The sequence below is a fragment of the Mandrillus leucophaeus genome, unplaced genomic scaffold (genome assembly GCF_000951045.1).
Source record: "Mandrillus leucophaeus isolate KB7577 unplaced genomic scaffold, Mleu.le_1.0 Scaffold88, whole genome shotgun sequence".
Taxonomy (NCBI): Eukaryota; Metazoa; Chordata; class Mammalia; order Primates; family Cercopithecidae; genus Mandrillus; species Mandrillus leucophaeus.
Genome location: NW_012109585.1, coordinates 1,949,351 through 1,962,760, shown reverse-complemented (window position 1 = coordinate 1,962,760; position 13,410 = coordinate 1,949,351). Strand labels below are relative to the sequence as shown.

The following is a 13,410-nucleotide window of genomic DNA, read 5'->3' as shown; positions in this document are numbered from 1 at the left end:
TTAGGAACTCATTCACCCACTTAACAGACATTGTTGAGCTCCACCTTTGTGCCAACCACCATTCAGAGAGGCAAAACCACCAAAGAGAAAGGGACACACTCCCAAGCTCTTCTCCTATCTAGCATTTTAAATGTATTTTACTACCATACTGGGCATTTACTCCTAGATGGAGAAATCACATGCGTTATGGAGAGGCTTGCTAGCCTCCAAGCCTCTGACAGCTTTCTGGGAACTACTAGCATTATTATACAGTCCTCAGATGAACATCTCTGGTGCTATAATCTCCAGTAGAAAAGCTTATTATAAGATTGTTATTCTTGCAGTTACCCTGGAATCACTACTTATAATGCAAGCAACAAAGACAGGTTCCTATGGTATGTGTGGATGTTAGAGATTCTCCAGGCTGGAAGAAGCAATGGTCGCTGGTTCATTTAGTCCTCTCCTGAACTGATGGCTCTCCAGGCTATACATGTCTACCAGCAAATTTGTCCCTCCTTCCTCAGTCTTGCTCCTCACTATATTCTCCTGGGTTTTCTTTGCCTCTCTGGCTCTGTCTTCTTAGTTTCCTTGTGGCTTTCACTTTCTCTGCTCATACCTTAAATATCCTGGAATGGTAATCTAGAATTTTCTCAAAATTCTGCTGTTAACTGGACAAAGTATGTGGAGGACAGGAGGAATGTATTTCCAATTGGGTTTCGCCTTCCTATAGAACTGTAAATCAGAAGAGGAACAACCAAATGCCCCATAGGATGAGGGGATTGGGAAGTAAGTTATTGTCAACACAAGTGGCCATTGAAAGAGGTGATGGGGAAAACCAGATGACCATGTGGAGAGAGGGTTACAGTTAAACAGAAGATGAAAGGAGTCAGCTACAAATCTATGTGGTTACAGAAATATCAGTATCAATTGAGATAGGCAGGAAACAAAATAGAGCATATGGTATTGTCAGAGGCGTTAATGGTTATGCAGAGAAACAAAAAAGAGGGACTAGGAGGACAGTAGGGGTGAGAGGACTTGCAAATTTAAATAGCTTGGGTTGAAAGACCTCACTCTGTGGAGGATACTGTTAAGTAGAGACCTGAGGAGGTGAGGGAGTGAGCCATGTAGATCCATGCAGGAAGAACTCTCCAGGCAGAGGGAACAGCCAGGGCAAAGGTTCTTAGGCAGAAGCAGTGCAAGGCAGGGAGACCAGCAGGCCGAAACAGAGTGAGTGAGGTGGAAAGTGATGGAAGAGGAGGTCATAGAGATGGAGTGGAGAGCTGAGAGCATCATAGGCCATTATAATGACACTGGCTGTCATTCTGAGGGAAGTGGGAAGCCACTAGAGTCTTGATGCAAACAATGAGAAGATTCAATTACATTTTAAATGGATCACTCTAGCTCCTGCCTTGAGAACAGACTAAGTCATGGGGTTGGGAAGGGACGCAGCAAGGAGACCTGGACAAGGGACATTCAGCCCTTTGTGGCCAAACTCTCCATTCCTGAAAGTACTTTGGACTTGTTAGGGTCCTGAGGTTCTTTCCAACTCTAGAGTTGCTTCTGATAAAGAGGGAGTAATGGTTTGGGTGTCTTTATAATCAGTCTGTTCAAAGTACTTCATTTATGAATGTGGTATGTCGTGGGAGAAAAGAACTGTGCTGTTGTTTTTCCAGCTCATACAAGGCCTTCCTGGGGGTGCCTAGGAGCAGAATTCAAGTCTTCATCAGCAGAGGCCTGATGCTACCTCATACCTTTCCACATCTGAACAGAGAGTGGATCACATGCTGGAGCTCAGGATGCACCAGCACAAAGACCCTTCTCATAAACACAGTGCTCAAATCTGTCTCTCAAAGGTTATTATTATTTTTATAATAATTAAAGAGCTCCAGACGCTATTAAGAACAAGATAATGTAATTCTATTTATAGCTGCTTCCCTAGTACCTGACACGGTGCCTGGTATATAATATAGTGCCTAATAACTAGAAAATATTTATTGAGTAAAAAAATTGAGAAAATAGAAAATATCGGAAAATAACTTGTGCATGTTCCCACTACTGCATCTCCCAGTCCACCTGCACTGTGCTGTCAACTTCACCTTTTCTCCCGTTACAGTGAGTGAAGTGTTCACTCTCCTGCTAAGGCCAAGTCCTCTACTTCCACACTAAATCCCATTCCCTGTTGCCTACTCAGGGACTTTCCTTCCGAAGCTGATGGTCAGGTCTCTGGTCTCATTAGCAGCATTTGACATTGTTATCACTCCCTGGTTCTTGCTACAGATACTTTGGCATCTGGGCCAGCACTCTCTTGGTTCTTCTCTTACTTCAGCCTTCTTTGCTGGATACTTCTCATCTTCCCATGCTTTAAACATTGTTGTGCTCTGGGGCTTGGTCCTCAGTTCTCTGCTCACATTCGTAGTTACAATGATATTGTATCATTTAAATGAACTGATATGTCCAAATTTATGTTTTCATCCCCATTCTCCCCTGTGAACTTCAGGCATGTATATTCAGTTGCTACTTGGCATTTCCACATGAATGTCTAAATATGTGTCTCAAACTCAAGTCTTGGTTTTCATCTCTACTCCCCCTGCAAACTGCTCCCCCTCTGGTCTTTCTTGTCTTAGTAAATGGCTTCCTAATGTGCCGTTGCTTGAACTAAACACCTGGAATTGTTCTTGACTGCTCTCTTTCTCTCACGTCTCATACACAATCCAATTGTAAGTGTTATTGATTTTACCTTCAAAATGTAATCACAATATGCCACCTCCTCAAACCGACCATTTCCTTCCTGTCTGAATTACTGCAGTGGCCTCCTAATTGGTCTCCTTACTTCTGTTCATATCTCACAGTCACCTGTTCTCTACATAACAGTCAGTGATCCTTTAAAAACTGAAGTCATATGATGTCGCTTTTGTGCTGAAAACTCTCCAAAGGCTACCTCCTCTGACTTCATCTCTACTTCTCTTCTCCTCATTCATCTACATCAGCCACACTAGTCTCTTTGCTGTTCCTTGAACACGTCCAGCTTGCTCCTGAATCCAGGTTTAAACACATACTATTCCTTCTGCCTGGAATGCTTTTCACCTTATCAGAGTAGAGGGATAAGAGGGCATGCTCTTACCTGCTCAACTACTCTGATAAGGTGAAATTTGAAAAGTGATTTGAAGCAGGAGGGGAAGCAAGTCATGTGGATATTTATTCAACTCACCTCTCTCAATGAGATAAATTTGATTATTGGCTGGATATTTGAAGATACTAAGATACTATTAATTTTCTTTTAGGCTTGATAATGTTTTTCTGGTTCTCTCTTAGAAAAAGTGTTCTGATTTCTGTTACTAGCCTGGATGGAGTAACAAACAGGTTAAAAAACAAAAAACAAAACAAAAGCAAACATAAATAACTATTTTTAGGCATTGAAAATAGGCAGCATGGGACTGTGATCCCTAAGTAAAGGGAAACAAGTGAGGCAAGCCATATGACCACCATAGCTTGCTTTCTGGAGGCACATTCCAGTCTGTAGTGCATGGAGAGGGATCCCAGAAGCGTAGCAGGCAGTCTCACTGAGTTGAAGAGACAGAATGGGGTTTTGGAAGGCTGAGGTGATTACATGTTGTGTGGCAGAGCTCCAGAGAGAAGGGCAGTATGCAGAAACAAGCAAGCAAAGAAACAAACCAAACAAAACTAAACAAACAAAAGACACCACAAATTTAAATAGGGGTTCTTTGGAATGTTTGCTGAAAACTAAGTCATGAATTCATAGAAACTCCACAAACAACTGCCAAGGAGCTGTAAGCCAAACAGTTTTCAGAGCTCACCCAGAGTGGGGAGATACTTGAGCTCTGATCATCCAGAGTTGACACTCCTTGTTGATTACCCAGAGCATTCAATAGAGACACCAGAAGCGTGTCTCTATAGTACAAAGATAAACCGTCTTTACAGTAAGTCTTCTGCAGATCCACTATGAGAAAGCTTTACATGGATCAAACTCGTCACAAGTGACATAACAGCCTGTCAGAATAATGCTGAAAACTTTGGAGGAAGACAAAATCCAGAGGCTCACAATCATAACATGCAGAGTGCCCATCATTCAACAAAAAATTACCAAACATTTCAAGATGCAGGAAAAGGTCATCCATAATTAGGTAGCAAGATTAGTCAATAGAAATCAACCCAGGAATGACAGAGATGGTGGAGTTAGGAGTCAAGGCTTCAAAACAGTTACTGTAAATATGTTCAAGGATTTAAAGGAAAATACAAAAATGATGAGAAAGGAAATGGGAGATATAAAAGAGAACCAAGTAAGATTTTAATAATTGAAAAATATAATATCAGAAATGAAAAACCCACTGATGGGAATTAAAATCACAAAAACCACAGGAAAAAAACATCAGCGACTGTGAAGCACAGAAAGAAAAAAGATTAATAAAAGGAAAAAGAAATGTTACATTTCAGTGATGTACACAAATGTTTACAGAATAAATTTATGATAACTGGAGTTTGTTTCTAAATAATTCAAGATTAGAGAGAAGGGAGATGGGGGAAGTATAGATGGAGCAAAGATTGGCCATGAATTGGTAACTGTTGAACATGGGAGATAGATCCATGGAATTCATTATGCTCTTCTCTTGATGTTTTGCGTTTCATTAAAATTATTTGTAATAAAAAATTTGAAAACATTCTCTAGGAAAGAAAAAGTAATTAGAATCTTCCTTCTGGAAAGAGGCCAATGAGAAATAAGTTCTTCCCTCTACAGCACTTCTGATTTAACAGTCTTGAACTCTGCTTTGAGTATCAGAAGCAGGGACTAAGCTATACAAGTTGGGGATCCTATAGCTAGAGACACATGCCTCTTATTGGAATAATGCTCTGACACCCAGGAAGAGAAATATGAGGACTCAGGAGGAAGTCCTTGTTCAAGAGGTTCCATTAACAGTAGCTACACCTGTTCAAGGGAAAGTACGGTTGCATTTACCAGAGTCTTCTACCTGGGGTCCAAGTGGGAAAATGGGGTGGGTGGGTGATTGGTGCTGTAAATACTTTAAATTTTATTCATAAATCCAACATGTGAGATTTTTTCTAAGCGCCTAGTGTCAAAATGCTCAATTTAGTTAAACAATGGCATATGTACTAGGAAGAACCGGGACAGATTCTGAATTGTGAAGGTAAGGCCACAGAACTCACTCTGTAACAAACTTTAATGTCCCTTCACAACTTTAGCGCCAGTGACTCTACTAAATGAGCCTTTGGTCACAGGGTTGCTGGTTTTTTATTTTTATTTATTTTTTAAATTTTAGACAGAGTCTTGCTCTGTCGCCCAGGCTGGAGTGCAGTGGCGCAATCTTGGCTCATTAAAACCTCTGCCTTCCAGGTTCAAGAGATTCTCCTGCCTTAGCCTCCTGAATAGCTGGGATTACAGGTGCACACCACCATGCCTGGCTAAATTTTTTGTTTTTAGTAGGAGCGGGGTTTCACCATGTTGATCAGGTTGATTTCGAACTCCTGACTTTGTGGTCCGCCTCCCTCGGCCTTCCAAAGTGCTGGGATTACAGGTGTGAGCCACTGTGCCTGGCTGGGTTGCTGGTTTTATAAAGTCCCTTGAAAGCCTGGTGGGTTATCCTTCCTATGCCCTTTGGATAAAACTGTTCATCTCATCTTCCTTTGCCTATTTAGAAATCCAACTTAGAGACCATTTTTCCAACTGGTCTCAGCTTAGGCATCCATAGGATGTTCTCTAGTGGTTCTACTCTTGTAGCACTCTTGGGCTATATTATTTAATTAGCACAGGCCATATGTTAGGTTACCTTTTCAGGTGTTTGTTCCATTGTGATTTTGTTGATTGATGGCACAGACACATTGACCCTGAATACATTTTGACTCATTGTGAATATAAACATAATGAAAATTATACCAATATTAAATTTTTGTCCAGAAAGCAAAATCTGAGGTGAACACCATTAAGCCAATTGAATTACTTGGTCAAATATTGATATTGATTTTTTGTCTTTTTTAATCTTCTGTTTTGCTTGTTTTACTTAAAATATTCCCATCAAATTCATTTTACATATTTTTGATGTAAATCTTAAAATTTATTGATAAGGTTTATATACAGAGTCACTGATTTTAGTTTTTGCAATTTTTAATTTTTTCCTACTAAGACTGATTTTTTTTAATCAACCGATTTTGCAGCTCTCATTGTTAGAAAAATCTATAACACATTTTGCCACATTCAATTTTAGTCACTGCCAGTTTTATTTTATTTTGATTATTCCTTCTAGTAATGGTTCTCATAAATTGGGTAAAAGACAGCCTTTCCTAGTTAATCAATGAGGAAATTGGGAACAATTTCCTTGGCAGCTCCAGTGGCACACCATGGCAGCATGAAATACCACTACAAGAGGAATTTCATAGCTTTTTAGTACACCCACTTATACAAATAATAAGAAAATGTTACTCCTGTAAGTTTTTAGATGTATATTTATTATCACAGTTCTACTATATACCAATATTTAGTGATAACAGAAATATCTTTTAAGCTATGCAATTTTATGCCCTTTTTAAAAATCTGAACTTGTTTTCTTAAGACTTCCGATGGACTGTGTTTAAATGATCAAAATAATATGTTTTCCCATGAAACTACTTTCAATATATGTATAATGAATGTTCAATGTATGTACTTAAAAAATTTCTGGCCCCCCCTCCGCCACCCCAAACATTTCCTTTCAAAACTGGAGTTTGTATACAGGTCTGTGTATCTTAAAGACAGAAGATGACTATGACTTTCTTGTTGGTAATCTACTCACCATTTTGTCTATCAAGAGTACACTGAAGAGGGGAGGAAGAAGTTCAGAAGTCAGAGTTTAATAATGTCCTACTATAATTAGCAAGGAGAGAATAAAAGTAGAGTGACTTGCTTACCTAAGACCCACTTCATAATGAGCATTTCTGTCCAGGAGAACTGTGTGGTTTTCACTCTGAAGATTTGTTTTGGGTAGTCTGTGAAGGTTTCATTTGGCAGGGTTTTAACACCTTCAAATCGGTCAGATGCATTCACAACTAATAATCCCAAGAAGATTGTAAAAGAAACTGCATGAGCTACAAACTTCATGAAAGGGCTCCTCAGGGTTCGTCCTAGCTGGAAAGAAAACATGTGCAAGACATGTTAAACTGGCTCTAGGTGGATGCAAGCCTTTCTTTAAAACATCGCTTTCACCAAGGTTTAACCAGAGAATCCTTCATCTTGGACAGAAACTGCTAACTGAACCCATATAACATTTTTTCTTGAACTTTTATGTGAGATGCTGCTTGACCAAACTTACTTGGTCAGTATTTTCCCATTTAGAAGACTTAGTGGGAGGGGCTAAGAGAATTGATAGCACACACCTGACAATCACCATGTTACATCTGATTGCACTGATACCTCCAACTGCATGAATATGAAAAAATAATGGCTGCATAAAGTTCACAATTTTAAAAAATGTGCTTTGAGTATGCTCAGTTTTTGTTTAATCTACTCACTTGGGCTTCATTCTTAGAGTATTTGTTCTCAACCTTTCTTGTATGTTGATACATTTATTTAAAGCTATACATTTCTCACTAGGTACTGCTTTAGCTGCCTTCTCCTAAATTTTCCCTTGTAGCATTTTCATTGACATTCAGTTACAGTATTTTATACATTATATTTTTATTTCATTTTTAACTCAAGGATTATTTCATTTCCAGACACAGAGGACTTTTTTTCTCCCTGCTTTAAAAAATTTGAATTTTATTGCAGCATCTCTATAGAACATAGCCTCTATGATAGTATTCTAAAATTCATTGAGGTTTTCCTTTTGGCCTAGTGCCTGAAATGTCACAAGCTGGAAATGGTCCAAAAGATGCCCTATTAAGGAGCAAATACTAGTCACATCTTCTCTATCTCATGGCACCCCATCCAAAGGCCACTTGGATCTTTGGGATCGACTTGAGGGCTGCACATTGAGTACTTGCCAACCTCCTGTTAATGAACTCAGTTGGGACTTTTCCAGCTCATTGCCCTAATCTAAGCACCAAATCCTACCCCTCATCCAGGTACGATAGTAAGAACAAAGAGGAACATCTTTTCTGAAGCTCAGTTTCTTTTCCAAGGTAGATACTCAATTATAACCAGTGACTGATTACTTGACTTTCACATTCTGCCTCATTCAGCAGTTCTAGAGTGAAATGTTACCCAGGAGATAGACTATTGGTTCAACAGAAGATCAGTTACAGGGGTTTCTCTAAGTAGAATTTTCCCAATTGTGACTATGTTCAACACAACATTTATAAATCAGATGATTTGATAATGTTCTTTTAATGTGCTTCAGTATGTTAATCATCCACTTTAATTATTGTAGTTATTAGCATAACATTATTATGATTCTGATGCTACAGAACCCATTTATTAAAATAAAGTATTAGTTTTTATCTTTTTAAAAATCTGGATTTTAAAAAATATTCAAACATTAGGAATCCCTGCTTGTGTTAGAATTCATCTGCGTATTGTCATATGACACTAGGAATAACTTCAGAAATATAAAGAGATGTTGGCCGGGTGCGGTCACTCACACCTGTAATCCCAGCACTTTGGGGGGCCGAGGTGGGTGGATCACGAGGTCAGGAGATCGAGACCACGATGAAACCCCGTCTCTACTGAAAATACAAAAAATTAGCCGGGCGCGGTGGCGGGTGCCTGTAGTCCCAGCTACTCGGGAGGCTGAGGCAGGAGAATGGCGTGAACCCGGGAGGCGGAGCTTGCAGTGAGCCGAGATCGCACCACTGCACTCCAGCCTGGGTGAGAGAGCGAGACTCCGTTTCAAAAAAAAAAAAAAAGATGTTTATCTGACAATATTCCCACAAATATTTTACAGTAACATTTCTGTATACTGTCTATTATTTACAAAAATAGGGACTTTAGATTATTTTTGGCAATAGACAGATGTGCTAGTTATAGAATGCAGAGATTAAATGTAAGGACAAGTATATTTTATATAAATTCAGTACAAAACTGAATTAAACTATGTCTCTTTTTGATTTATATGATATTAAATAGCTAGTTTGAAGTTTTTGGCATTTTAGCAAATGCTGTTAGCATCTTGGAGCCCCATTTCCCAACCAGGACTTTGGGGTGTTTTGGCATATCCAGGAGACAGCCTTAGGTGGTCATCACATTGTTTCTTGTCACTGTGTCCTGACTGAGCTGGTGATGAGAGGTGAAGGGAGATGGAGAATGACTGCAGGGAGGAGACTAGAGCGTGAGGAGAGGGGAGACTGAAGAGAGGGCAAGGGATACTAGGTCTTGTGTATCCCAGCAAGGTTTCAAGAGTATTAGAAAAAGCTGGGGAACTCTGGAAAAAGCTGGGGAACTCTGGAAAAAGCTGGGGAACTCTGAGATAGACACAACTCTTAAGGGGTCAGTTTTCCCCATCCTTTATCTGTGGGCTTTACCTAGTATATTCAGTGATCATCTGGATGAGGATGTGGGGTATACCTCTCCAACTTCTCACCCAGGTGAGGCACCTGATTGCTGGAATTTGTATGTAACTGCACCCAAGCTGGCTTTGGGTTTCCCCAGAAGACCTGGTTTAAGGAATTTAATATTCTCTTTGTTACCTCCTTCAAGCTGTTATTTTCTAGAAGAAGATGAATCTGCAAAAATTATTATATTTACTATAAACCATAATAAAAAGTCCTGATAATGTCTTTTGGTGATTTGATGGAAAGTTACCCTGGGCTCAGTTCCCACTTGATCTAGGTCATAGGGAGGAAAAGTGAGGTTGGGAATTGATGTTCTTTTCCTATACTTCTGGGTTTGAATGCATCTTTTTATCTGGTAAAACTTTGATAAAGGTCAAATGAGATCCAGTCATTTCAATGGTTTCCTTTTTCTTTATTTGTAAAATTCCCTATTTGACTCACACAGATAATTTTTGAAGTAAATTACCTTTGGGGAAAATTTCCTCCATTTGCAAGGCCACCAGATGAGCCAAAAGAAAGGAGAAAAGTCAACCAATACATGCCAGCAGCTCTTAGCTGCAGAATCGTTAAAGCTGGGTCAGGTACTAGCATTAGGTGTAAAAAGAGATGAAAATGTGGGCCTTAGCCCACTGTGCCTGGAGTGCAGAACTGAGGAGCCCAAAAATGTGGTCTAAAGCAGTTCAGTCATTACTAGGACCTTATGAGCTGAGAACACGTCAGGAAATAAAAGCTTGCAGAACTGAAGTCTCTGGCTCACCCCAAGCTTCCTGGCCACTATTCTTTGGCTCTGAGAAATATATGAATGTCAAAGCAACTGAATAGTGCCCCTGTATTGGCTCTAAACAAACTACCTTCATGGACCCTCGGGGTGGGCACCTGCGTTTACTGGTCAGCACCAAGTCCGTGTTCCATGCCACTGGGCTCTTAGCCCCCACAAGTGTAAGCACCTAAGTGGGACCTGGATGTGCGAATCCTCACATCCCAACAACATAGGCCTGTGACTGTGATTGTGGTACATCACTCAGATAAGGTTTCCAGCATCTTCCTAGTCTTTTATAACAGACTCCTTCACCAAATGCCACCCTCACTTTCCACTGGGTGCCATGGTCTTAAGCAAGGGCCTGGCTTACAAGTTAGAAACTGAGTGAAAGCAAACTTGGATTAATCGTTCCCAAAAGAATCATGCACAGCTTTAATGTTGGGTGATTCTCAAATGTTAGCGAGGTCCTGGTTAAATTAGAGGCAGATCCCTCAAGATGCTCCCCCTGAAACTCTTATTCAAAATGTCTAACACAGGGCTCAGGATTTTTCCCTTTTATGATGGGGTGGGATAGTGATGATGTTTACTGGGTGCCTGTAATCAGTGTTCTCACATTACAATGTCAATCTACACATTGTAACGACTTGATATTTCTCCACATGTTACAATGTGAATCCACACTTTGTCCTGGGGGCTGAAGAGGGATTTACAAAGTAGGACTCCAGTGAAAGAAAAGGAAGGGACAGAGTTTGTCATCTGGTTGTTTTGACTTCTTTCTAAAAAAGTCCTACCAACTTTTAAGATCTAAATCAAGTCCATTTCAAAGTCAGTTAGTCAGCAGCTAAGATGTCTACTTTAGGCGTTGAAGGTTGTAATGGTGCTAGTGCAATGGGCATGTGCATTTGCATGCAGCGGTTAAGGGCAGATCTCTGGAGCCAGAGACTCTAGGTTTAAACCACAGCTTCATATATATTTTTAAAAACAAGTTATTTAATCCCTTAGTGTTTCAGTTTCTTCTTCTATAAAATGGGGATAAAAATAGTGCCAACTGCATAGGATCAATGTAAGCAAATGAATGATTTAATACACACAAAGCAGTTAGAGCAGTGCCTGGTGTATGGGAAGTACTCAATATATGGCACTGGAGGGTCTCAGGACATTCTCCTAAGAGGAATCTTAAAAGAAACTTGACACAAAGGTGGACCCACACGGAGTCCTTATGTGTTTATGCCACGAGCCTGTTTGGGATATCTCTTATAGATAGCCTGTTGCGCTATCTATATGCAACACAATGCTGGGCACTGGAGGTGATAGAGACAAAACAAGCTGTAAGAGTTGGATCTTCCCTTCAAAGTTGCTGATTTTCTAGTGTGGAGAGACACAGGCTAAAAACTGTGGTAGGAAATAGATGGAGAGATGGGGAGAAATGTTGCAGGGCTCAGTCTGGGCTAAGTCTGAAAGCGATCAGCTTCTGGCACTCTTTAATCCTATCTCAGCAGGGTGACAGGTGCTGGACTAGCCTTTTGGACTTGGGAATAGAAGTATTAGTGATGTAAGAGCACCAGTGCTGCATTTCCTGACACAAATTTCCCCTCCATGGCTATGCTTCAAAAATTGTGTTGTGACTTTCTTTAATCGAGTGTAGCTCTCTGGTAGAGATAAATGTGGAGAAACAGAGATCTCTGGAGTTGCTGTACTCTGCTGGTTGGGCCCTGAACCACATGGTTTGAGGACCCCTTTCAAGCCACTTCAGCTTTGGTAAGGCAAAACAGAGATCTTTCAAAGCGGCCCGCTCACTCATGCCTTCCTTACTAGATGTTTGTGTTTGGTGATGGTGGAGAGAGGGTAACAACTTTATATTTCTCCAAGCAAGGATTATGGCTGTAAGGACTGTTAGATTGCACACTGCAAAGACATAAGGCTGGATTCTAAAGTTGTTTACAGTTCCTCCTGCCTGAGTGCTGGGGCAAATTTTGAGGACACTTGAACAGTTATGGTTAACACGTAATAGATGAGGTCAGCTTCTCTTTCCCTGTTATAATTAAAACTGGTGCAGTTCCTCAGCATTCGCATGATGCTGGTGTCTGACACATCATGTAGAGACACTGTTTGAACCTTTGAAGAAGACTGTTATTTATTCTTTTGGCTCGGAGATCTTAAGAGGCAGACAATCTAAATTACAAATCAGAATAGGATAGCAAAGGATGGAAACAGCTTAGGCAGCTATAAAGACCCTTTGATACTGGAGCCCTTGTTGAGAGAATAAAGAACTCTCTAGGCAAACAGAGACCTAACTGCCGTGCGTCCATGAGGATTAGAATTCACTGCTCTCCCAGTGGGCTGCCTGAGCTCAACTAAGTTGGTGATGACAATGAGAAATGATAAACAGAATCACTGTTCTTTCTCTTGACCCACATAAACCTGTCCCATGCTCCAGGCCTGCATTTATCGTTATATGTAGCCATCTGTGACTTGGTTATCCTCTTCAACCAACATATTAGTAAGCTGAACTTCTGTTGACACCTTTCGCCTTGTGATTTCCTTATTTAACTGTCTTTCTTAGGGACCCTCAGAAACTTAATATAAAAATAGAATCGACAGCCTTGATAATTCAATAGGAAAGAAATGATGCAGTCATTATGGCTGACTAATCAAGTAATTTTGATGTTTCTAATAGTCTCTAAATGAGGGCAGCAACTATTAGGAAGTAAATGCACCATTGGGCTGGAAACAGAAATCTCAACATTTACTAGAAATTGATGGGCATTAGTTGATGAAGTTTGCAAGTGACATTTTATGAATACATTTATAAAATAATATCAAGGTCTAAGTTTTTAGAAAGAGGTGTAATAATGTCATTAGAATAGGAGATCTCTGAAATGACATTGTCCTTTTCCTGGAATTACAGCTATAGACAGATATAAAGACAGTGACCCCTCAGGAGGAGGGCTGCCAGCCCATTAACAGACTTCACCATTGCCCTCCTTTTGGGAGACATGGTTTTTCTCGGCATCAGGAACCCTTAGAGGGGCTGGTTTTGTCACATGGTAGATGTGACCTCTCTGTAATTCCCAGTAATATCTCTGCCAAAGTTGAAAAGATTTCTTTCTAAATGGTGAAAGGAAAGACTAAAAATATCTTGACTGTTTTATCTGTCCTTTGGCTGCCTCAGAGCAAGT

At 40.2% G+C, this 13,410-nt stretch overlaps 1 protein-coding gene across 3 annotated transcripts in view; it reads right to left on the bottom strand.

The window, feature by feature from the left end:
- Nucleotides 1–13,410, bottom strand: part of TRPC7 (transient receptor potential cation channel, subfamily C, member 7) — a 141,072-nt gene that overhangs the window by 47,080 nt on the left and 80,582 nt on the right. For all 3 annotated transcript variants that reach the window (XM_011969179.1, XM_011969181.1, XM_011969182.1), the window contains one exon: nt 6,895–7,111. In XM_011969179.1, the coding sequence (XP_011824569.1) occupies nt 6,895–7,111 (217 nt within the window). The remainder of the gene's footprint in view (nt 1–6,894; nt 7,112–13,410) is intronic.